At 56.6% G+C, this 24,507-nt stretch overlaps 4 protein-coding genes across 12 annotated transcripts; all 4 read left to right on the top strand.

Moving 5' to 3' along the window:
- Nucleotides 1-544: 544 nt before the first annotated feature.
- On the top strand, nt 545-1,040 carry LOC102278818 (glutathione S-transferase theta-1). Its single transcript, XM_014480059.2, has 2 exons — nt 545-691; nt 773-1,040. Exons 1-2 carry the CDS (start codon nt 545-547, stop codon nt 971-973), a joined length of 348 nt encoding a protein of 115 aa, XP_014335545.2. The 3' UTR covers nt 974-1,040.
- A 79-nt stretch (nt 1,041-1,119) lies between these two features.
- LOC138983910 (glutathione S-transferase theta-4) lies at nt 1,120-6,091 on the top strand. Of its 6 annotated transcripts, XR_011467405.1 has the most exons (7): nt 1,120-1,810; nt 2,172-2,326; nt 2,860-2,947; nt 3,437-3,587; nt 4,466-4,642; nt 5,285-5,555; nt 5,694-5,801. XR_011467405.1 is itself a non-coding variant. In XM_070385787.1 (6 exons), exons 1-6 carry the CDS (start codon nt 1,599-1,601, stop codon nt 5,889-5,891), a joined length of 981 nt encoding a protein of 326 aa, XP_070241888.1. In that variant the 5' UTR covers nt 1,120-1,598; the 3' UTR covers nt 5,892-6,091. The 6 variants fall into 6 exon arrangements, 5 of the variants coding, with proteins under 5 accessions (XP_070241888.1, XP_070241889.1, XP_070241891.1 ...); XM_070385787.1 differs by lacking the exon at nt 5,285-5,555 and having other exon boundaries at nt 5,694-6,091; XM_070385788.1 differs by lacking the exon at nt 5,285-5,555 and having other exon boundaries at nt 3,473-3,587; nt 5,694-6,089.
- Nucleotides 6,092-8,694: 2,603 nt separating this feature from the next.
- Nucleotides 8,695-16,441, top strand: LOC102276933 (glutathione S-transferase theta-1). Of its 3 annotated transcripts, XM_005901592.3 has the most exons (5): nt 8,734-8,942; nt 11,162-11,249; nt 12,393-12,543; nt 15,625-15,801; nt 15,985-16,441. In XM_005901592.3, the coding sequence occupies exons 1-5, from the start codon at nt 8,831-8,833 to the stop codon at nt 16,177-16,179; spliced, it is 723 nt and encodes a 240-aa protein (XP_005901654.3). In that variant the 5' UTR covers nt 8,734-8,830; the 3' UTR covers nt 16,180-16,441. The 3 variants fall into 3 exon arrangements, with proteins under 3 accessions (XP_070241887.1, XP_070241886.1, XP_005901654.3); XM_070385785.1 differs by lacking the exons at nt 12,393-12,543; nt 15,625-15,801 and having other exon boundaries at nt 8,717-8,942; XM_070385786.1 differs by lacking the exons at nt 11,162-11,249; nt 12,393-12,543; nt 15,625-15,801 and having other exon boundaries at nt 8,695-8,942.
- A 2,078-nt stretch (nt 16,442-18,519) lies between these two features.
- LOC102276661 (glutathione S-transferase theta-3) lies at nt 18,520-24,120 on the top strand. Of its 2 annotated transcripts, none has more exons than XM_070385784.1 (5): nt 18,520-18,738; nt 20,077-20,164; nt 20,642-20,792; nt 23,229-23,405; nt 23,606-23,866. In XM_070385784.1, exons 1-5 carry the CDS (start codon nt 18,627-18,629, stop codon nt 23,723-23,725), a joined length of 648 nt encoding a protein of 215 aa, XP_070241885.1. In that variant the 5' UTR covers nt 18,520-18,626; the 3' UTR covers nt 23,726-23,866. The 2 variants fall into 2 exon arrangements, with proteins under 2 accessions (XP_070241885.1, XP_005901647.1); XM_005901585.3 differs by having other exon boundaries at nt 18,523-18,738; nt 23,706-24,120.
- The last annotated feature ends 387 nt before the right edge of the window (nt 24,121-24,507 follow it).

The following is a 24,507-nucleotide window of genomic DNA, read 5'->3' as shown; positions in this document are numbered from 1 at the left end:
GGAGGCCTGGTGTGCTGCAGTCCATGGGGTAGCAAAGAGTCAGGTACAACTGAGAGACTGAACTGAACTGAGGACCCCCAGGGGGGTCCTGTCTTCTTCCCCAGGCAGACATCACTAATTTATGACATTTCATTATGTCCTTGTCACCCGGAGCAGCAATGTCACTATTATATGTCCTTTGGATCTTATCTTGGTGTATTATTCTTCTGTCTTATTGGCAGTTCAGACAGCTCCAGAGTGTGGGTTAAACCCTCTTCACCGTCACCAGTCTCGGAAATACCAATGCATTCATTTAAGAGTACTGCCAGCATCTTTGTGGCCTTGCAGTATCCAACTTGCCAGAGATGGAGTGAAATGCATAGCTTTTTTCAGAGCCTGAATAAAACCTTGGAATCCTTCTGAACACAAAGCCCCAGAGGGCCTCACTGATAAGTGGCTGCCGAGGGAGGGGTGGAAAAGAGCTGGGAGGCTTCCAGGGCCCCGAGATAAGCCGCCTCCTCTCTTCCTGGCCCAGTGTCTCCTGCTCCACTTCTCCCAGCAGCCCATGGACGCCACGCAGGTAGAGCAGCTGCTGGGGAAGCTGACGCCCGCTCTGGGGCACCTTGATCAGGAGCTACTGGCAGCCAGGCCTTTCCTGGCCTCTGGGCAGGTCTCCCTGGAGGATCTGATGGCATTCACGGAGCTGATGCAGGTGAGGTTCTCCTGCCCACTTGCCCCCGGGGGTGCTCTGGGTGCGGGCTGAGCCCAAGCCCCAGCTGCCCTGTTTCCCCAGCCCTCTCCCGTCGGCTGCAACCTCTTCCGAGACTGGCCCCAGCTTGCCGCGTGGTGGGCCCGTGTGGAGGCTGCCCTGGGCCCTGAGCTCGTCCAGAAGGCCCACAGGCATGTGCTCCAGTCTCAGGACCCCCAGGAGGCCCAGTGGGACCCTCAGATGGCCCAGAAGCTGGCGCAGCTGGTGAAGGAGCAGCTCCGCTGAGGGCCAGCTGCACCCTTGCAGTTTGGGGGCTGCAGTAAGCGTGCTGTGTGCCCGTCACTCGTCTCCAGCCTTGCTCTGCTCTAGTCAATGGGCTCTCCCGGTTTCTAAACGGTCTGGGAATCTCCTCAAGTCAAGCAGCTCAGAGACAGCAGCACTCAGGCCCCCCGCATGACCCTCCTCTGCCTCCGGGTGCTGAGTCCAGGTGCTTGGCCCTCGGGCGCAGCCGGTCCCAACCCAGGCTGGAAGCTTCTGAGCTCCTCTGTGACCCCTTGAGTGGTGACAACCCCCCAGGTTCCGGTTTCTTTCTCTGCACCCATTTCTAGCCACAGTTCAGGTAGACGCCCCCCCCCCCCCCACCGCTTCTGAAACCTATAACGCCCCTTTGGTCACTTTCTGCCATAAAGGCCTGGCCCCAGGAGTTCCTACACGGAAGCCCCTCTCAGATACGGGCCAGTGGCACACACATGCGGGCCCCCAGGGAGGGGAAGGGAAAATTCACAGCCACTCCCGCCACCCCACGTGGTGGCTGTGGGTCTGCTCCCAAGTATCCTCACAATCCTTCCCGCTGTGAGCATTCCAGGCTTCTGGGCCTCATGGCAACACCAAGAGAACAATAAGTTCCAGAATGCGGGGCGCCAGGCCTGGGTGGGTGGGCACAGGGCCAGGGCACAGGCTGCGGTGGGCTACGTGCGGCTGGGCGTCTGCCAGCCGCGGTGGGGCCCAGCATGGGCCTGGAGCTCTACCTGGACCTGCTGTCCCCGTCCTGCCGCGCCGTCTACATCTTCGCCAGGAAGAACAGCATCCCCTTCGACTTCCAGTTTGTGGATCTGCTGAAAGGTGGGCGCCTGCGGCTGCCTGGATGGGCTGGGTGCTAGGGGCGGCAGGACGCTAGGTCAGGGATTCACAGAAGTGGAAGCAGAGGAGACCCGCCCCACTACGCGCCCAGGCCAGGCCAAGCCAAGCCAAGCCCCGCCCCGCCCCGCCCCGCCCCCGCCCCGCCCCGCCCCCACACCAAGCCCCGCCCCGCCCCGCCCCCACACCAAGCCCCGCCCCCGCCCCGCCCCCACCCACACCAAGCCCCGCCCCGCCCCGCCCCGACGCCATACCCCACCCAAGTGCGCAAAGGGAAGAAAAGCCTCCTGGTGGGGGCAGTTGTCCACTGTGTGTCTGCCCGGTCCGCCTTTGCCATTCCCCGCAGATTCTTCCTCACTATGATGAACGGGGGCCAGGGGGGCACAGTGGGAACAAGAAGGGTCCCCGGGCTCTCACCCAGCGCACCCGCCTTCTCCGCTGCCGTGCAACTGCCCATCAGGGCGGCCGAGGTCACAGGAGCACGTGTACTTGGTCCTCATTGTACGTGTTCCCCCAGCCCCCCAACCCCACCCCACCCCACCCCGACCGCCGCCAAGTGTTGAGACCTGCCCAGGGTGACTCCCCGGTGCCCGGGTGAGGGTCATGGCTCTAGTCTCCATCACCGCCCCGACCACAGAGGGGGCTCCAGAATCTCCACTTGCAGAGCCTGGAGGGGGCAGGAGGCCTGGGACTGGGATCCAGGCCCCCAGGGCTTCTGTTGATTCACAGGCTGTGGCTTTGGGCCTAGACAGAGTTGGGGGTGAGGGCTGGAGGCCTCCAGCTTCCTGGAACCAAAGCATCGCCCTGGCCTCAGGGCCTGGGAGGGCGGCAGCATAACAGGGACCCTGGCCTGGTCCCTGTTACGGGCTCCCTGCTGTGCCTCCTCATGTGGGGAGGGGCAGCGTGCTTCTCCTCTGGGGTGCAGCGTCCCCTTCTTGGGAAGATGCACCAAGAGGCATTGTTTCTGTCCCTGGGAGGCCCGGGTCTCTCGTCCCTGGGGTCTCAGCAGCCTCAGAGCTTCCTGCCCCTCTCAGGTCACCACCACAGCAGGGAGTACATCGAGATCAACCCCCTGAGGAAGCTGCCCAGCCTCAGAGACGGGAAGTTCATCTTGTCTGAAAGGTAACTGTCTTCCCAGCACTCGCACCCCAAGTCTCTGCTCCTCCTGGGGGAGTTTCCCACCCGGCCTGGCCCACCTGCGCTGCTGATCGCTGGCTTTCTTTTACGGAAAAGTTCATACGCACCAAAGTAGAACAAGCGCTAGAGAACCGGGGGGCGTAAGGAGCCCAGTAGCCATCCCCAGCTCCGTCGGTGGTCCATCCGGGCTCATTGTGCATCGCCTGTACTCTGCTCAGTTCCTCTGCCTCCTGGCCACCCCATCCTTCACCTGCAAATGTTTAGGAATGACCTCCTAAGGGATTCCCCCACGTGTTCTGCCCTGTCTGAGGCCACCCACCAACACCCCCTTCCCTGCAGGGTCCTCACCACTGGGGGTGGGCTTGACTGCCTTTCCCGGGGTCGCTGGGCTCAGCCCCCTCCAGGAGGGGTGCCGGGTGGTCGGCGAGCAAGGGTGGGCCGGCCTGGGGAGCGCCCTGACCGTCCTCTCCGCAGCGTGGCCATCCTTTTCTACCTGTGCCGCAAGTACAGCGCCCCCTCGCACTGGTACCCGCCAGACCTTCACATGCGTGCCCGCGTGGACGAGTTCATGGCCTGGCAGCACACGGCCATTCAGCTGCCCATGAACAAGATACTCTGGATGAAGGTGAGGGGGCCCACGGCTGGGGCTCTGGCCAGCGTCCGCCCCGCTCTGAGCCTCATTTCTGCAGCTCCCTGTCCTGCCCGCCTTACAGAGCCATGGGGGTATGACACAGACCACTGGGCAGGAAAGAGCCTTATAGGGACGAGGGGAAGGGCACCCAGGAGGGGCTGGTGTCACTCAAGCTGGAATAGGATTCAAGACATTTCATTCTGAACTGGAGGGATCAGAGCTGGGAATTCCCCTGTGTCCAGTGGTTAGGATGGTGCTGTCACTGCCGGGGGCCCGGGTTCAGACCCTGGGTGGGGAACTAAGATCCTGCAGGCCTCGAGCTGTGCAGTGGGAGAAAAGAAAAAAAAACATGAAAGGGCCCATAAAGACCGTCATATTTGAAGCTGACAGATCAACAGTACATGTGCCCCTACTTCTTATGCTACACCTGTGGCAGACGTCACCAATCAATCACAGGATTCCTTCCTGCTGGGACCTCAAGTCTTTCTTTAAAAAAAAAAAAGTCTTTTATTAATCAATCTTTTGGAGCTGTGCTGGGTCTTAGCTGGAGCACGCAGCATCTTCGATCTTTGCGGCAGCGTGGGGATCTTTAGTCATGGCCCGTGAACTCTTAGTTGCAGCGTGTGGGATCTAGTTCCCTGACCCGAGATCGAACCTGGGCCCTCTCTTCATTGGGAGCTCAGGGTCTTAGCCGCTGGACCACCAGGGAAGTCCCTCATATCCTTCTGAACAAGGGCCCCAGGCGCCTTCTACCCACTGGAACTGCCAACGGAGGCGATACCACTTCACATCCTTGGCACTGCCCACCACCTGTCTTAGCAGGCAAGGGTCAGACGGGGCCTCCTCTCCCTCCCCTCCCCCACCCCGGGCAGCTGCTGATCCCGATGATCACGGGAGACGAGGTCCCAGCTGAGAAGACGGAGCAGATGCTGGCGGAGGTGAAGAACAACCTGAAGCTCTTCGAGGAGAAGTTTCTGCAGGACAAGATGTTCATCACTGGGGACAACATCTCCCTGGCCGACCTGGTAGCCCTGGTGGAGATGATGCAGGTTTCCAGCGGGGGCAGGCGGACGGAGCGGACGAGGGACTCCCTTGAGACCGTAACTTGCAGAGAGGCTGGGGAAGGGGGAGCCGTGCCTGGGTGCCTGGCCTTGACCTGGGGGAACCACGGGAAGCCCAGGTTGGGAACCAGGGAGGATCATGGTCGTTAGTGCCTCAGGAAGAGTCCTCCGTGGGGACGGGAGCTGGAGGGTGAGCCTGCTCAGTCAGCCGGGATCCCAGGGGCCTCCTCCTCCCAAAGGACCCTCCAGGAAGAATCCAGAAGCTTCCAAAGTGTCCTTCTGACCAAAGTGCCCCTCTTTTCCAGAGCTCCAGTCAGGGCAGTTGGACAGGGCCGCTCCCTGGCTTTGGGTCTAAGGGTCCATCTGCTCTGCATGGGGGGACACTTCTGGGTGGGGGACATGCAGCTTCTGCGTGCAGGGGAGGGTGGCCACTTGTGACCGAGCTGGTGTGTAGGATGGAGCTGAGATCCTGGCCAGTGTGCAAAGTGGCCACTTTGGTCCTTGGTCAGTCTGCAGGATGGACCAGCACAGGGAGAGAAACAAAGTCCCAGTCTTTCTGTCGCAGGCGGTGCAGTCCCCTGAGTCTCACCCCCACACCCACCCCAGGTGTCTTGGGTTCGTGTTTCTTAGGCTGCCGGCTGGGTGTCTCATCGCAGTTCCTGTGCTTGATCACAGAGGGAGGTTCAACACAGGGAGAAATAACTGAATTCCTCCCACCTCCATCTGGGGGCAGGGGGTTTCCATGGAAGAAGGCAAGACCCCTGGGAGGTTTCACACTGGAGAAGTGGGAACCCCTGGGTCACGGGCCCCTCTGAGAGGGACTCAGGAGCCGAGGAGCAAGACCAGCGACAAGAGAGCCACTCGGGGTCCTCCACCCCCGCCTCCATCTGTTACATGACCTGTGAGCCCTGGCCAGGCCTCGGGGGTCAGCAAGCCCACTGGCCACAGGGGCGAGTGGGAAGAGTCTTGTGGCTGTAGGCGGGGCCCAGGTGGGGCTGGTCCCCAGGCTGACCATGCCTGCCTCTCCGTCTGTCCACAGCCCATGGCTGGCAACCATAACGTCTTCCTCAACAGTGCCAAGCTGGCCGAGTGGCGCATGAGGGTGGAGCTGGCCATCGGCTCCACCCTCTTCTGCGAGGCCCACGACCGGCTGGTGAAGTTGGCGGAATGGGACTGCTCCACACTGGACCCGATGGTGAAGGAGAGGATCTGCGATTTGCTGCAGAAGTTCAAGTAGAGGCAGCCCACCCCGAGGACCTGGCCAGCTCAGCCCCCGGAACCCCTTTCCTTAAGGGAGACGCTGAAATTCACTGCTTCTTTGCCTAATAAAGAACTGAAACAACTCCCGTGGCTCCCGAGCCTGAGATGCGCCTGGGGCTGGGTGGCAGTCGTGAGTCCCCCCAGCTTCCAAAAAGAACTGGAAAATTAAAGGTTACTCGTGAGTAAACTGTCAGTGTGACAGCTGATGACTTTAGTGCTCCACTTTCACTAATGGATAGAATTACGAGATCGGAGATCCTGCAGGAAACAGAGGTTTGAACCACATTCTAACATTATAGGAGAACTTCCCTGGTGGCCCAGTGGCTAAGACTCCATGCTCCTGATTCAGGGAACCCAGGTTCAACCCCTGGTCAGGGAACTAGATCCCATGTGCCACAACTAAGAGTTTGCTTGCCCAAACTAAAGGCCCCACATGCCACAGGGAAGACTGGAGATCCCACTTGCCGCAACTAGGCAGTAAATGTTTATTTTGCTGCAGCCAAATAAATAAGATAGATAGCTGTTAAAAAATAACCCCATCGGCCTGCCAGCCACACACAGCACAGCACCCACAAATACCTGATCTTCTAAATGGCACATGCAGTATTTTCCAGGATAGACCCTGGGTGAGGTCATAAAATAAATCCCAAGAAATTTAAACTGATTGAAATCATATGATGTGTGTTTTCTGAACACAGTGGAATGCAATGAGAAATCAATAACAGAAGGAAAGCTAGGAAATGAAATACTTTTAAAAATGCATTTAAACAACCAATGAATCAAAGAAGAAATCACAAGGGAGAGTAGAAAGTACCTTAAAAAATTAAAAACACGACAGACCCAAACTTACGGGAGGCAGCAGAAACAGCTAAGAGGCCATTGTATAGCTGTGAACACGTACAGATCTCACCCCACTCCAGTACTCTTGCCTGGAAAATCCCACGCACGGAGGAGCCTGGTGGGCTGCAGTCCATGGGGTCTCGAAGAGTCGGACACGGCTGAGCGACTTCACTTTCACTTTTCACTTTCATGCATTGGAGAAGGAAATGGCAACGCACTCCAGAGCTCTTGCCTGGAAAATCCCATGGACGGAGGGGCCTGGTGGGCTGCCGTCTATGGGGTCGCACAGAGTCGGACACAGTGTGAAGCGACTTGGCAGCAGCAGCATACAGATCTCAAATCAACAACCTAACTTACACCTGGAGGAAGTAGAAAAAGAAAGGCAAACTAAACCTGTAGCCAACAGGAGAAAAGAAACAACAAAGATCTGAGTGGAGACAGAGGATAGAGGAGATCAGCGAATCCAAACAATTGGATTTTTGAAAAGGCTACTGTTCTCCGCAAGACCCTGGATCAAACCTCACTCACAGCATTCAGGCTGTGCTTTTCTCAGTAGACAGTTACCATTTTTTTGTTGTTCCTGGTGAGAATCATTAAGAACTACTCAGCAAGTTGCACGTGTATCTCGCAGGCCTGTTAACTACAGTCACCACGCTGTGCGTTAGATCTCCATAACTTATGCGTCTTGGGTACTCAAAGCTTCCTACTCTCTAACCAGTGTGCTGCCATTCCCCCTCTCGCCCCAGCCCCTGGTAACCACCGTTCTAATCCCCGCTTGTAAGAGTCCCACCTTTTAAGATTCCACACAAGTAAGATCAGGCAGTATTTGTCTTTTTGTGTCTGACATTTCACTTAGCATAATAACCTCCAGGTCCATGCATGTTGTCGCTAACGACAAGATTTCCTTTCTTAAAGCTGAATACAAGAGTCCTCGATACGTGTGTGCTCAGTCACTCAGTCACATCTCTGTGCAACCCCATGGACTGCAGCCCGCCAGACTCCTCTGTCTGCGGGGATTCTCCAGGCAGGAATACTGGAGCGGGTTGCCATTTTCCTTCTCCACCTCAATACACGTCCGTGAATAATCTCTAGATTTTCTGGATCCACTCATCCCTTAACCGACACTTAGGTTGTTACCCTATCTTGGCTGCAGTGAACATGGGGTTGGAGACGTCTGTCTGTCTCTTGGAGATCCTGTTTTCATTTTCTTTGGATATATGCCCAGAAAGCTGGATCTTTCCCATCATTTTCAAAGATGGAGAAACAGAGGCCCAGAGGAGGAAGAAACACACTCAGGGAATGAGACGGAGGCACTGTGCTGGAGGCAGGAAGACCTGCTGTCAAACTCCAGGGCTGCGCTGGGGCAAGGGAGTGAGCGCTGAGGCTTTGCCTCTTGGTCATATCAGTCCTGAGTGTTCACTGGAAGGACTGATGCTGAAGCTGAAACTCCAATACTTTGGCCACCTGATGCAAAGAGCTGACTCCTTGGAAAAGACCCTGATGCTGGGAAAGATTGAGGGCAGGAGGAGAAGGGGACGACAGGGGATGAGATGGTTGGATGGCATCACTGACTTGATGGACATGAGTTTGAGCAAGCTCCAGGAGTTGGTGATGAACAGGGAGGCCTGGCATGCTGCAGTCCATGGGGTCACAAAGAGTCGGACACGACTGAGCGACCGAACTGAGCTTGCTTCTTGATGGCGCCGGATCTCTGCAGCTTGGGGCCAAGATCGTGGATGCTGGAGTCAGACTTTCTGGACCCGTGATCCCTCTGGGCCTCGATTTCTTCATCCCTAAAGCAGGAACTTCTGACGCACGCCGCAGCCGGCATGAGTCTTGGCGAAGTTCTGCTCTGCAAGACGAACCTGGGCGTGACCGGCCCGCCTCCCCGAGGGGGACCTTCCGGAGCCCCCGCCCCGCAGGCCCTCCGGGCGCAGGCGATTGGACCCGAGCGAGCGGCCCGAGCGCCTATGGGGAGCAGCGCGTGGGGGGCGGGCCGAACGCCGCTGGTCGGTCGCGGCCCGGGGCCCTCTGAGTCCCGTGTCCCCTGCGTGGCGAGGCCGGTCCGCCCCCGCCATGGGCCTGGAGCTCTACCTGGACCTGCTGTCCCAACCCTGCCGCGCCATCTACATCTTCGCCAAGAAGAACCGCATCCCCTTCGAGCTGCGCACCGTGGACCTGCGCAAAGGTGGACGCCCGGCCGGGGTTTGGGGGACCGAGAGGTGGGGATGGGGCGGGGAGGTCAGGGGAGCCCCTCCCCGAGCCTCACCCGTCCTGCGGCCAGCCACCAGGAAGATCGGAGATTTGGGGATCCCCAGACTTGGCTGGGTCCCTGGAATGGACGACGAGGAGTGGGGGGCTCAGTTGAAGCAGAGTAAAAGAGCCGGGGGGCGGGGCGTATGAGGAATGCAGGAACCTGGCGAACAGGGCTACCACCAGGCATGGGCTCAGGGACTGGGTGAAGAGACAGGGGCAGGAGGAAAGGAATTTAGGGGGCTGCTTGGGGTGGGGCAGAGCGAGTCCCTCCATTGTGGCCCCAACTGCTGATGCTCCGGCCCTTGCTGCCCTGGGTCCCCTCCCCCTCCCCTCCCCCACCCCCGCTGGCCCCCTTACCGCCCCCCTCCCCCGCTTCCTTCCTCCTCCTGCTTTGCCTGCGCGCCTAGCTTATCCACTGTCTCACTGGTTCTCAGAAGGCGGCACCCGTTGTGGGGATACGGAGAGCAGGAGGGGGACTGCGGGGCGGTGGGCGGGGTGGGGGGCGGGCGTTGATGAGCCCTGCAGGCTGAGGGTTTGTTCTTTCTCTGGCAGATCCCCAGAGTCCCAAGGGCACAGGGGATCCCAAGCTGGCATGCCAGGGCAGCTGAGGGTAGGGAAGGCCGTGCCCCCGTGTTGCTAGTGCGGGGCGGGGGAGCGTGTGGGGGGTGCACAGAACAAGTCAGGCAACTCTGCAGGGCTGAGCCTTCCACCTAGCGCCCCCAGCTCGGTGAGGCTCGCCTGCCGTTCTGCCTTTGTGCCAGCCTGTCCTGAATCGCCATCTCGTCCAGCCTCCTTGGGGGACTGGCCCCCAGGCTTGCCCAGCGGTCACCTCTGCTGAGTGTGGGGTAGGGGCAAGGGAGTGGGCACAAAGGGGCGTCCCAACCAGGCTGTCCCACAGAGGGTACTGTAGGAGGTGTGTTTCGCCAGGAGAGGAGGGGAGGGTCCTGGTGAAGGGACAGTCTGAAGGGTGGGGGGAAAGGGAGGAGAGAGGCTGGAGAGGTGAGGCCGTGGGGGACAGTAGATGGCTTTGAGCAGCTTTGCCTGCTCCTGGGTGCTGGGGAGCCCCTGAAAGCTGTTGAGCAGGGGCAGCAGTGATGACCTGTGCGCCCCAGAAGTTTCTCTCTGGCTGCATCTGAAGGGGCAGAAAACACTCCCTCGAGCTCAAGCAGAGATCAGGGTCCCAGGAGACTCTGGGCTGCACCTTTCCACAGAGCTTCAGTGGGACCCTAAGAATAGGGCCAACTCTGTCCCTGGTGCCCAGGGCGGAGTGAGCAAGGGGACACAGAGGGTCCAGGGGAAGTTGGCTGCAAGTAAGTGGACACCCCCTCATAGCTCAGTTGGTAAAGAATCCGCCTACAATGCAGGAGAGCCCGGTTCGATTCCTGGGTCAGGAAGATCCCCTGGAGAAGGGATAGGCTACGAACTCCAGTATTCTTGGACTTCCCTGGTGGCTCAGCTCATAAAGAATCCGCTTGCAATGCAGGAGACCTGGGTTCGAACCCTGGGTTGGGAAGATCCCTTGGAGAAGGGAAGCGCTACCCACTCCAGTATTCTGGCCTGGAGAATTCCATGGACTGTGTAGTCCATGCGGTCACAAAGAGTCGGACACGACTAAACGACTTTCACTTTCACTTTTCAAGTGGACGCTAGGAAGATGCCACTTGTCTGTGTTTGGGGGTCTATCCTTAGGGTCCACAGAGAAAGTGGCATTGAAGGAAGCCAGAGTCCACTCAGGGGACCAGTCTCCCAGTCCCCGCAGCTGCAACACCCCCAGACCCCACGTGGGAGCCAGAGATGCTGGCGATGGTGAAAAGGCAGAGGGTGGGAGTCTGTGGGCCCGGGCAAGGACAGGCCCTGCCCTGGATGGAGCTCCTTAAGCTCTGTTTTAGGGGGGCTCCTAGTGGGGGAGGTTATGCCCACAGGAACTTGGCAAGGGGTGTCGAGCTCTCTTTTGTACCAGCTGGCAGAACCTCCCACTTCTCCCACAGTAACCCCCGCCAGCCTCTCCCACACCAAGAGCGGCCGGGGGCTGGAGACGAGCCATGACATTGCGGTTGGGGCCTTTTGAGGGGGTGGGTACAACAGGTGGGCATAGCCAGGCAGGGCGGGGCATTTTCCTCCCCACCACCCACCACGCTGGGCTCTCTGCAGGCCAGCACCTCAGCGATGCCTTTGCCCAGGTGAACCCCCTGCAGAAGGTGCCAGTCTTGAAGGACGGGGACTTCATCTTGACCGAGAGGTAACTGGGACCCTGGGGTTGCTGGCAGACCCCGCTGGAACCATCTCGTCTCTCCGAGGTGAAGGGCCCTCAGTCCAATATCCCGCAGAGAGTCAGGGCTGGACCCCTAGCTCCTGCCTGCCCACAGTTCCAGTTCACGGGATGACTGGAAAAGCAAGCATCTTACTAGTCATGTGGTGGTTGGTGAGGGGGTCCCCAGGCCAAACTTGTACTGAGATCTCCTGGTGGTCCCATCTCTGGACTGCCCGTCCCTGGGAGGACCACCAGACACATGGACGTTTGCCATCACAGCAGGGACCCTTGTCTTCCTCAGAACTCCCTTGCTGGGAACAAAAGGAGAAAAAAAAAAAAAAAAAAGTGAACTGTTTAGCTTGGTGTGGAAGCAGGATTCCCAGTAGGGAGCTTGGGCCAGGGGCAGATACAGAGGTTTTCTGCCCCTTTGCCTGGGGTGCCCAGCCCCTGGGGTACCCGAAGTTCCTGAAAGCCTTCCCAGTGGCCCCAAATTCCCACATTCACTGTCCTTCCTGGTCGGCCCTGCCATTCCAACACCAAGGCAGCCCGGCTAACCTAGGGCAGGAAGGGGGCTGCAGGAGGCTTGTCTGTCCCGCTGGTCCAAGATCCCACAGCTCCCATATCCTCCTGTGTTTCCAGCAGGATGCTTTAGGGAGAACAGAGGGACGACAGAGAACAAACGATGATGGGTTGGCAGGAAAGCCTTTTTGAAGCGTCAGGCCTCCTGGGGGTCTGAATGTGGGATGATGAGAGTGGACGCAGGCTGGAAAGAGTTGGAAGCAGCTGAGCTTCTGCAAGGCTCCGCTTTGGTGCTGACTCCTCCAGGAAGCTATCTCTGGTCCTCCCGTCAGAAACTGTGCTCTGAACTCTTGGCAGGACTCGCCGTGGAATTTAGCCCGGTGATAGAAGGAGCTTGCCTGTTAGCCTCAGGGAGACTCTCAGCTCAGCCTCCAAAGCCTGTGTGCCCTGAGCAAGTCCCATCCTTGTTCTAAAGCCTGGCTTCCTTGTCTGGAAACGGAGAAAATAGTTTGGTGTGTGGTCAGGAAGATTCAGGAAGGGACTCTGTATCAAGCCCCGGCTCAGTGGGCCCCCTGCCCCCTGCCCTCCAACATGTCCTCCCCTCGCCCACAGCGTGGCCATCCTGCTCTACCTGGCCCGCAAGTATAAGGTCCCCGACCACTGGTACCCTCAGGACCTGCAGGCCTGTGCCCGTGTGGACGAGTACCTGGCCTGGCAGCACACAGCCCTGCGGAGAAACTGCCTCCGAGCCCTGTGGCATAAGGTGAGGTGCTCTCCCTGGGGAGGGGGGGCGGTGAGGGCATCGCCCCACCAGGGCACGGGCAACCTCACATTCTTCCTTTCAGTGTAAGTAGCTTCTGTTGACCCGGCTTTGACTCCCCAGTTCTTTCATCTGTTTGCCCAAGCTGCCGTTAAGCCTGTCTAATACATTCTTTGTATTTGAAATATGTGTTTTTCCAGTTCCAGAGATTCCATGTGGTTCTTTTTTAGAGTTTCCATTTCTCTGGTGAAATTCACCATCAGCTCACCCACTTGGTCTATCTTTTCTTCTAAATTCTTTAACATATTGATTCTTATAATAGTTACTTTAAAGTTTTTGTTAGCTAATTTCAGCCCCTGGCTTTTCTGTGGGTTTGTTTCTATTGGTTGTCTTTTACCATCTTGATTATGGGTCACGTTTTCCTCTCTTTTTTTCTTTTATATTTTGGCCACACCATGCAGCTTGTGGGATCTCAGTTCCCTGGCCAGGGATTGAACCTGGGCCACATCAGTGACGTCGAATCCTAACCGCTAGGTCACCAGGGAACACCCACATTTTCCTCTTTCTTTACATGTCTTATAATGTAAAGACATTACATTATAATTTCTCACTTTCTTCTTTCTTCTTAATCCTGATAATTTCTTACTGTGTGCTACATATTCTATAAAGGAGAGTGGACACTGGATGCACAGTAAATCCTGACCCAGGGCTTGCTCTTTCTTCTGCCAAGCATCCTCAGTGGGAGGTTCGTCTCTTCCAGCTAGTCAGGATTGGGGCTGGAACGCGGCTTCAGTTACAGTTCCGTTCCGTTCAAGAAGTTTCAGAAACGTCTTGAGGGTGGAATCAGGTTGCTCATTTTCCTCCAGCAAGGATTTGGAATCTAAGCACCAACTGCAACCAAGAGATGGCCCTGCTTCTCAGCCCTGCTGAGAACCCCACGTGGCTGCTCCATCAGAAAACTCCCAGACAGATGGCAGGCTTGCACCCCGACCTGCTTGGACCCCAGGGATGAACGTGGCTTACCTTGGGAGGGTTCATGCCCTCTGGAATTTAGCTCATTTTGTCCAGTGCTGCCCAAAAGTAAAGAGTGAGACACATATGTAGTTGAAAATTTTCCAGTAGCCATAATTGAATATATTTAAAATATATTCAGTTGAATATATTTTACTAAACCCAATATACTCAGAGTATCAGTGGTATGATTTTGGCTAATAAACACGTGAAAATATGTTCAGTATCACTAATCCTTAGGAAAATGCAAATTAAAACTATGATGAGGGGACCTCCCTGAGGTCCAGTGGTTGAGACTTTGCCATCCAGTGCAGGGGGTGAGTGCAGGTTCGATCTCTGGTTTGGGCACTAAGATCCCGTATGGCTTGCAGCCAAAAAACCAAAACGCAAAACAGAAGCATTATTGTAATAAATTCAATAAAGATTCTTTTTTAAATGACTATAATGAAATACCACTTCATCCTTACTGGGATGGCTGTTACAGAGAGAGAGATAGGTCAAGGATTGCTTGCTCGGTTGTGTCTGACTCTTTGTGACCCCATGGACTGTAGCCCACCAGGCTCCTCCGTCCATGGGGTTCTCCAGGCTGGAGTGGGTTGCCATTCCCTCCTCCTTCCTGACTCAGGGTTGAACCTGTATATCTTGCATCTCTTGGATTAGCAGGTGGATTCTTTTACCACTGCATCACGTGGGAAGCCCAGATAGGTAGGTAGATAAGCAAAATAATAAGTGTTAGTGAGGATAACAAGACATCGAAACTCCCGTGTGCTGTTGATGGGAATGGTAAGGGGAATAGCTCCTGTGGACAACGCATGGTGATTCCTCAAAAAAATTAAAAATACAATTGCCGTATGACCCAGCAAGTCCACTCCTGCGCGTATACCCCAAATAACTGAAAGCGGGGTCTCAGAGGGATGCTTGTACCCACATTCACGGCAGCGTTACTCACAGTAGCCAGAATGCGGCGGCAGCAGCAGTGTGCATCCCAGGGACGCCTGAGTGCCCCTCAGGGCTTCCGCCCAAGTTTTCTGCTAGGAGTTTTACTCTTTCCGGTCTCAAGTCTAAGTCTTCAGTTCGTTTTGAGTTTATCTTTATGGTGTTAGGGAATGCTCTAATTTCATCTGTCCTCATGTAGCTGCCCAGTCCTCTCTGCACCACTGATGGAAGAGACTGTCTTTTCTCCCTTGTGTGTTCTTGTGTCCTTTTCGTGGATTACTTGGCTGGAAGCGTGTGGGTTTATTTCTGGGCTCGCTGTCCTTTCCATTGACCCGTGTCTGTTTCCTGGTGTGTATTTTACACTCACGGCATATCTCGTCTAAGACCAGTCATATTTTAAGAGCTCGGGAACCTCTCGTGGCTGGTGGTTTCCATATCAGACAGGCAGGTTTAGGCTTTTTTCTTTCCTACTTTTTGTTCTTTCTTTTATTTTTCCTTTTTCTTTTAAAGTTCTGTATTCTTTGATGACTTAAAAAAAAAAAAAACAAGGTTATTTTCTCTCTAGCGTCATCATGGCGGGTTTTTCGTGACGTTCCGTATTCTTCTGAGAGGTGCACGCCTCCTTTCTGAAATTGTATCTTTAATTTTGGGTCACCAGTCTCATTGTTGTGTCTTCTATCATTTTTGATATATATAAGAAAAGAAACATTAGGGAACAAAAATCAACAGGCCTCTTTGCTGCCCGTGTCCCTTCCTGAAGTCCACCCCCCACTTCCTGTCCCCTGAGATCTGGTTCAAGTCCTTTCAGTTCATGATCTTCTACATTATTACATTTATGTGTAGCCCCAAAACAATGCTTTGCTTTGAGCGCTTACAGTTTTATATAAACGCCCGCAGATCATCGTGCAATGTGCGTTTTTCCACAGCGCTGCGGGTGGATCTAATGCATTTTTTTCTAACTACTCTATAGCATTTCCAGACATGAATAAATCAGAATTACTCTCTGATGGTCTTTTATAGTTAAAGACCTTACATTTATATTTAAGGACCTTTTACATTTAAAGTCTCAGGTGCTGCCCTGGAGGTCAAGTAGGAATGCCAGCCCCTAAGGCCCCACTCTGCCTGCCCGCCCATTAGGTGATGCTCCCTGTTTTCCTGGGTGAGCCGGTCTCTCCTGAGATGCTGGCAACCACGCTGGCAGAGTTGGACATGGCCCTGCAGGTGCTTGAGGGCAAGTTCCTCCAGGACAAAGCCTTTCTCACCGGGTCCCACATCTCTCTGGCTGACCTGGTAGCCATCACGGAGCTGATGCACGTGAGTGCTGTGGGTGGTGGTGGGGGTATGAGGCAGGGGGGTCCTGGGTGGCGCTGAAGTCCTGCTCGCACCATGCCCCTGGCTGTGGGACCCTGTGGAGAAACCTTCTGGAGTTCAGTGGCCTCCAAACCAGGTTGGTGTTGTGATACGTGGTCACCCATCCCGTCCCCTCTCTCCCTACAGCCCGTGGGTGCCGGCTGCCAAGTCTTCAAAGGCCGACCCAAGCTGGCCGCGTGGCGCCAGCGCGTGGAGGCGGCGGTGGGGGAGGTCCTCTTCCAAGAGGCCCATGAGGTCATCCTGAAGGCCAAGGACTCTCAGCCTGCAGACCCCACCTTAAAGCAGAAGATGCTGCCCAAAGTGCTGGCCATGATCCAGTGAGCCAGGAAGCTTCGCCTCTGCTCTGCCCTTGGCAGTTCGCAGAGCAACTTCATTTCCATTGTCCCTTGGGAGGCAGACCTGGAGAGCAGGCATGGCTTGCCTGCCTGAGTCCTCCGCTCCTGGGGCCGGGTTCCCACCCATCTGTCGCTGGGGCTGCAAAGCCACAAAGAGAATGGCACACCCAGACCTTGTCTCCTTTCATCTGCGTTTTCTTTCCAGTCTGGGAAATAAACCTGGGCTCAGCCTGAGCCTTTGCTTCTAACTCTGAGGTGTGATTTATTTGACGTTCCATCTGTCCTGGGTGTTGGTTTTGGCCTCTCTTTGAAAGACAGCCAGCTTCGTAGGCCCGGTGGATTAGCTTTCCCCAGACTGGTTGTCCATGGTTAAATTAATGAACGCCCTGTCCTCCACTGGTTCTTCGACAAGGACGGTAGAGGCAGCAGGTCTCCACGTGTGTCGGCTGCAGAGCGTGGGCCAGTCATCCTTTCAGCACCAAGCACTGGGAATCACGAGTCCTGCACCCACCCTGAGGGGGCGGTGGGGAGGAGACATCAAACAGCAGCTCCCCCGGTCAGGACTCGGTCAAGTGGGGCCTGAATTGCCACACCTCAGAGTTGCAGAACCTGAACAAGAATGGAATGCTCAGATTGCATTTTAGAATAACATTCTGACTGGTGGTGGGGGTTGGACTGGAGGGTGGCCAGGGAGGAAGCAGGGAGATTGGATATCGCGGTAGTCTGGCCAAAGGTGAGTTATGGAGGAGGGCAGTCCCCTGGAGGGGGTGGAGAACATGGCCCCATCCAACCTGGAGAAAGTTCTCTCCTGACGGGATAGGTCCTTCTTAAACTGGGAGCCAGGGGCCCAGGAAGGCTAAGCTGTTCTCAAGGTTTTGTTTTGTTTTGTTTTGTTTTCCCCCAGTTGGGCTTTCTCTGAATCTTGGGTTTGGGAATAGGTTTTTTTTTTTTTTTTTTTTTTTAAAAATTATTTAGTTATTTATTTGGCTGCCCTAGGTCTTAGTAGGTCTGCAATACAGGAGAGGTGGGCTCAATCCCCGGGTAAGGAAGATCCACTGGAGGAGGAAATGGCAACCCACTCCAGTATTCTTGTCAGGAAAATCCCATGGACAGAGGAGCCTCTCGGGCTGCAGTCCATGGGGTCTCAAAAAGTCAGACATGAGCAGCACAGGCACTCACGAGTCTTAATTGCAGCTTGTAAGATCTTTAGTTGTGGTATGTGGGACCTAGTTCTGTGATCAGGAATCCAACCTGGGTGCCCTGCCTAGAGAGCAAAGAGTCTTAGCCGCTGGACCACCACGGAAATCCCTGGAAGTGAAGTGAAGTGAAAGTCACTCAGTCGCGTCCAACTCTTTGCAACCCCATGGACTAGCCCGTGGAATTTTCCTGGCGAGAATACTGGAGCGGGTAGCCTTTGCCTTCTCCAGGGGATCTTCCCAATCCAGGGATTGAAACCAGGTCTCCTGCACTGCAGGCAGATTCTTTACCAGCTGAGCCACAAGGGAAGCCTAAGAATACTGGAGTGGGTAGCCTATCCCTTTTCCAGGGGACCTTCCCAACCCAGGACTGAACTGGGTTAGGGTTAGGGCAGACTCTTTACCAACTGAGCTGTCAGGGAAGCCTGAAGTCCCTGGGGACATGGCTTTTTTCATCTGGGAGACTTGCTTAGAGGATGAAGGCATCACAGCCAAAGACCTCAGGAGCACCAGGCTTGAAGTTGGAAGGGTTTGGCCCTACAAAGGAAGTGGGAAGATTCTGGGCCCACCCGAAAACCTCATAGATCGTTTCACGAGGCTTCTGTTTTGCAGGAGGGAGGCGAAGATTAGCCGGGAGCGTAAAGAAGCTTGGTGAGGGGCGGCTTCTTGAGGTGGTGACCTGGTCTTTGCTGGACGCAGAGGACCACACGCCCTCCCCCGCCTCCACCCTGGGCCGTGGGCCCCCGGGAGGCTGTGGCATCTTTTACTTCTCCTCTGTTTGTGTTCCTGGGGACTCTGAAGTCCCTCCTCTTTCAGCCCCCTCTCTGAGGTGGGAGGTGGCCTGGGCTAACCCTTTGACCCTAAATTCACTGAGTGTCTGCGCTGGAAGCGCCCTTGATCTCATTCCCCTAGTACCCCTCCCATCCCGTTCCATTTGACGCAGGTTAGACACTGATGTCCAGGTGAGGGGACTGACCCTGCGGAGAGACACAGAGTCCGTCTCCCTGAACCCTGCCGGGCAGGAAAGGGAGCCCAGCTCAGAACCCCGCAGAGGGAAGGCGGGAGAGCGAGGCTGCCGCTGATTGGCCCAAAGTTCAACGGCGCCGTCCAATGGGCGGGGAGGGTGTGGCCGGGCTCGGGTACCAGGAGCTGCGCACATCCCTCTGCTGGGTGACCGGTGGAACTCGCCCGCTGCCGTTCCTGTCGTGGGTCCTGCCCGCTGTTCCCGCCCCCCGCCATGGGCCTGGAGCTCTACCTGGACCTGCTGTCCCAGCCCTGCCGCGCCGTCTACATCTTCGCCAAGAAGAACAGCATCCCCTTTGAGCTGCGCACCGTGGACCTGCTCAAAGGTGGGCCGGACAAGCAAGGAGGCCCGGGGTCTGGGTGTCCCTGCGGCCCCCGAGTCGGGCGGCCGGTGCGGACAGACTCCCGTCGGAAACCGTGGCTTCGGCCATCGGTTGTGTATTGTCCGTCTTACCTTTGCCTAGTGAATACCAACCGTTCTTCACACCCAGGTTAAGGGGGAACAGAGCAGGTAGACAGCAGTGCGGGGTGCGGCTGGGGTTGGGGCGGGGCGAAGAAGTGGAGGAAAGTGGAGAGACGGCTCTCCAAACCAAGGCTCAGCTCGGAGAAAACAATGACGCTGCCTCCTGGTTCCCAGCAGAGGCAGCCCCCATGTGACTGCCCAGAAGACTGTTCACCTATATCTGGCCTCCGCTTTACTCCTACCTGTGCCCGCCTAGGTCCCCTCCACTTGGGCAGAATCCCACGGAGGGGGCAGGGCTGTCACCGGACCTTAGGAGGAGCTCTGGATTCAGAACCCCTCAGGCAGGCTGGGAGGGACACCTGTGCTTGGCTGAGTCTGCCCACCTTCTGCCTCTGGCGCCCCAGCCTGAGCCACCTACTGCTTTGGTGCCACCTTGCTCTGCCTTCTCAGTGATCCTTGGGGTGAGGGCCGGGCACAGAGGCTGTTTTTGGAGGGAGAATGGATCGTGGTGATCCTGCCCACGAAGGAGAAGGAGCAGAGAGTCCCGCAGGTGGTCCTATGACCAGGCTGGAGCCCCGCTCTGCTGAAGCCTCGGGCTTCACACGCACTGCGTGGTGTCCCCTCCGCACGGGCCTGAGCTGGTGGTGGTGGTGGAAGGGCTACAGTATGCAGAAGGGAGCCAGACAGGGGGGCCCTGGTGGGAAAGGAGTCTGGAAGGTTTGGCACAGGAAGGAAAGAGGAGCAACCTGCGGGAGGCTGAGTGGCTGAGTAGGTCAGGTGTGCTGGTGAGAGTGAGGTTTGCTGAGGCCTGGGAACAGGTGTGTGGACAGGTCACCCAGTTAGCACAGAGAGGGGAGGCTCTGCAGGGGACAAGCCTAGAGCCCAGGGAGGGGGCTAGAGGGTCTGATGCAGGGATGGAGTTGACCGGGGCGGGGGGTTACAGCTGCAGAAACTCACCCTCCGCCCAAGCCCAAGTTGAGATGCTCTTTGGCCCATGTCCAGAGCAGGTAGACACGGGAACAGGAACCTCTGGTGGGCTCAGGGGATGTCACCCCCTGACCGGCAGAGTGGCCTCCTCTTCCCTGACGCCCCATGAGGACAGGGACCCCAGAAAGTTGGTGGCTGGCTGTTGGGGTGGGAGTGGACAGAGACCTTAGAGGCCTCGCAGTTCTCCCCACCTGCCTCACTGGTCACTCCACAGGCCAGAACCACAGCGATGACTTTGTCCAGGTGAACCCCCTGAGGAAGGTGCCAGCCCTGAAAGATGGGGACTTCACCTTGGCTGAGAGGTAACGGGTCCCTGGGCCGCATCTGTCGGCCATCTGTGTGTCCACCATTGATGGCTTGGCTCATGGCTTGCATGTCCCAAGTCCCTGGTCTGGGTGGAGAGTGGCTTGAAGTGGGCAGAGGTGCCCAGGGCTGGAAGGGGCACCTGGTCACGTTCCTGGCACTGCGTGTGCTCCAGAGATGGCGGGGAATGGTCCTGGAGTCCTCTGAAGCCCCACGACACTTGGTTTTTCCCTCGGTGCCCTTAGTTGAGATGCTAGATGGCCCAGTGCAGAGCCGTGTGGCCCTGGCTGCCACCTGACCTCTCTGGGCCTCGCGTTCCTGCTTGTGCACCAGAACCAGGCAGACGCTGAGATGCTCCACCCACAGGATCCGGGGAAAGACGTGTGCGGTCAGGGCCTGGCCTCACCCAGGACCTGATCCCTGTGGAATGGCCGAAGAGTGACTGGGGCATGTCCCCCGCACCCCATGTCCCCCAGTGTGGCCATCCTGCTGTATCTGGCCCGCAAGTACGAGGCCCCTGACCACTGGTACCCCCAGGACCTGCAGGCCCGAGCCCGCGTGGACGAGTACCTGTCGTGGCAGCACACGGCCCTCCGGATGAGCTGCACCCGGACCATGTGGCAGAAGGTGAGCCCCGGCAGGGACCCCCCCCGGGATGGCCAGGGGGCCAGGCTCTCTGTCGAAAGTGAGCCCCGGGGCAGGGAGCCCTCCCAGGACGGCCAAGGGGCCAGGCTCTCTGTCGAAAGTGAGCCCCGGCAGGGAGCCCCCCCAGGACGGCCAGGGGGCCAGGCTCTCTGTCAAAAGTGAGCCCTGGGGCAGGGAGCCCTCCCGGGACAGCCAAGGGGCCAGGCTCTCTGTTGAAAGTGAGCCCTGGGGCAGGGAGCCCTCCCAGGACGGCCAGGGGGCCAGGCTCTCTGTCGAAAGTGAGCCCCAGCAGGGAGCCCCCCCGGGAAGTCCAGGGGGCCAGGCTCTCTGTCAAAAGTGAGCCCTGGGGCAGGGAGCCCTCCCGGGACAGCCAAGGGGCCAGGCTCTCTGTCGAAAGTGAGCCCCGGCAGGGAGCCCCCGGGGCGGCCAGGGGGCCAGGCTCTCTGTCGAAAGTGAACCCCGGGGCAGGGAGCCCTCCCAGGACGGCCAAGGGGCCAGGCTCTCTGTCGAAACTGAGAACACTAAATCCCAGAACGCCAGAGGTGCTCCAGGGCAACGGACTTGTTTCCCAGAGGGGAAACTGGGCACACAGCCTGGGAACGACCCCCACAAGGTGTCTTATCAAAAACACATTTATTTGCTTAGTTGTTTTCGGCTCCGCTAGATCTTCCTTGCTGGGAGCAGACTCTGGAGCACACGGGCTCCAGGACTCGTGGCTTGTGGGCCCCGGCTCGCAGGCCGAAGGGCCCCAAGGCACGTGGAGCCTTCGGGGACAGGGGATGGAAGCCGTGTCCTCCCCTGCACTGGCAGGTGGACACTAAACCACTGAGCCACCAGGAAAGCCTGCCCCCATCAGGTCTTGATTCCCGAGTTGCTGGAAACGAATCCTCTGCTTTCCTGCACAGGTCACACTGCCCAGGAATGTTGCCTCTTGTGGGGGAAAAGCATCAAGCCCTCACTTTGCCACACACATACTTTTCAGATGGAGAGATGTTAAGTGAAAAACCTCAAAGTAGGAAGAAATGAGATATTTCACTAAATGTTGATCTAATTTCTGGGTATACAAAGATTGATAAGCCTAATAACAGTGAGAGACATAAAGACAAGGTTCATCAATTTTATGTGGTGAAATCTGTAGAAGAAGGAAAAAAAAAAAGAGAACTAAAGCCAGCAAAAATACACTGGGGAAAATCTTGGCAAAGATATGTTAGAAAGAAGTAACATTCTTGATATTTAAGATGTTCTCAGAAGCCCATCAGACAAAGACACAGGAGAAAAACGGGCAAAGGAAACCAGCAGAGATGTAGCTGAAGGGCAGAGAGAAAGGGTCAGTAAATGGATGAAAACATTTAACTTCAGTAAAAACCAAGCAAATGCACATTAAAGGAGCACGCAGATACCATTTTTGCTTATCAAATGTGCAGAGGCCTTTGACATGAACCCTGAGCCGTGATCAGTGCCCAGTACCCAGCAGTCATCCTGTGTGTGTGAGGGACTGAGCACTGTGCCTGGGTCCTCAGCAGCGCACTGAGAGCGTGGAGTCCTAGCACCACACCGCCAGGGAGTTCCATCTTGGGGCCCATTCGGCCCAAAGAAAGTTTTAAAAGAAAAACTTTTAAAAGAAAAGAAAACTTTTAAAAGAAAAAGTTTTAAAAGAAAGCTTTAAAAGCCATGGCCTTCCCTGTTGGCTCAGTGGTAAAGAATCTGCCAGCCAGTGCAGGAGACTCTGGTTCAATCCCTGGGTGGGGAAGATCCCCTGGAGGAGGAAAGGGGAACCACTCTTATAATCTTGCCTGGGAAATCCCATAGACAGAGGAACCTGACCTACAGAGGGCCTACAGCGCGGGGTCCTAAAAGACTTAGGGACTCAACAATGACAATAAAAGCTGTAGAGGGGGAGGGAGCCTGGTGCCGAATGGAGAGAAGCTGAGGAGAGCGAGTGTAGACCTTTGCTACTGAGTGTGGTCCATGGGCCGGGAGCAAGATGGTCATCTGGGAGTCTGGCAATGCAGAGGCTGATCCCACCCAGGTGCACTGGTTAGGACCATACACCTGAAGCACATCCTAGAGGGAGCTGCAGGCCCATTCCCACAGATTCCCATCTGAGAGGCCTGGAGGGGGTGGGGGGTGGTGGGAGAGTGGGAGAGGATGGCTGCTGCTCTGCGTTGAGACCTTTGTGGGGAGGGGGCAGTAGGGAGCCATGGAAGGCTTTATGCAGGGAGAAGCTACAGGCAGACTGGGATTGCAGAGGGATCCCCTGGCTGCCTGATGTGAGGACCCAGGGAGAGGTGGAGGTTGGCCATGCATGAGTCAGCGATGAGGCCTGGGCTGAAATGCGCAGGATGGCCGGTCAACAGGACGAGAGCCGGAATGAGGCGGGGCCCTAGGCATACGCTGAGCCCTCTCTCTGCCTGCCAGATGATGTTCCCCATATTCCTGGGCCAACGCGTGCCCCCTGAGACACTGGCGAACACTCTGGCCGAACTGGACAGGTGCCTGCAACTGCTTGAGGACAAGTTCCTGAAGGACCAGGACTTCCTGGCCGGGCCCCACATCTCAGTGGCGGACTTGGTGGCCATCACAGAGCTGATGCATGTGAGTGCTGTGGGGCAGGGGGGCTGCTTAGCAGTGGGGTACCCCAGGAGGGAGCCCGTGCACCAGCTCACATCGCCCTTTCTGGCTGGGGGTAGAGGGGGGCCCTGGGTGGGTCACGTCCCCTCTGAGCCTCAGGAAAAACGGGCCTAAAAACCCTCAGCCTGCAGGGATATTGAGCAGTTTCACCGTGTTTCCTCTAGTGGCAGAGGAGGGAAAATCCACCCAGGGGATCCCCAGGCCAGGGGTGGTCTCCTGCTTCCCTGGGCACCTCCCCGCTCCAGTTGGCTCCCTCTCCCGCAGCCCGTCAGCGCCGGTTGTGACATCTTCAAAAGCCGGCCTAAGCTGGCCGCATGGCGCCAGCGCGTGGAAGCTGCAGTGGGGGAGGACCTCTTCCGAGAGGCCCATGCGGTCCTCATGAAGGCCAAGGACCTGCCTCCAGCAGACACTGCCATGAAGGAGAGGCTGAAGCCCTTAGCGCAGCTGTTCTTGTAGTGAGTCCCGGCCAGCCTGCCACGGCACTCTTAAGAAGTGGTGCTCCCTCCCCTCGGCTGTGGGCCAAAACACGGCTCCCCGCTCAGAGTCCGGGCCACAGTGCTCTCCACACGCTAGTCCTGCATGCCTTCCCCGTCTGCCCACTAGCTTCACCCTTACCCCTTGCACGCTGACTTCCATGTGAACTCTGGAAAGAGCTCTAGTAAACACAAAAGTGACCCTGGCCCTCTCTTGTTTGAAAATTTCCCCTGGTTTCTGCCCTGAGGCTAAAGGACAAAGGATGAGTCCTTTAATACGCCCACTTACATAAAATTTTAGATATGTAGTTGGAATCGTTCATAGGCACCCACATAATTTCAACGACCTTCGTTATTTACAGTTCTAACAACTTTCCAACGCTGATGAAAGTACCACGTTTGGCCACATCAACAGACATCCACGTATTCAATAACAGCTTTTGTTTCATCTATAAGAAATACAGGGCCCCGTAAACATTGCTGGTAATTCGACCAGCTTTGGCTTTGGGGCTTTGGCTGGCTATCACCACCCCCTGGTGGGCGATCCTTCACCGTGAGGCCAGGTTGCCACAGGCACAAGAAGCCACAAGGGT

Source organism: Bos mutus, chromosome 17 (assembly GCF_027580195.1).
Source record: "Bos mutus isolate GX-2022 chromosome 17, NWIPB_WYAK_1.1, whole genome shotgun sequence".
Lineage (NCBI taxonomy): Eukaryota > Metazoa > Chordata > Mammalia > Artiodactyla > Bovidae > Bos > Bos mutus.
This window is presented reverse-complemented; position numbering and strand designations above follow the sequence as displayed.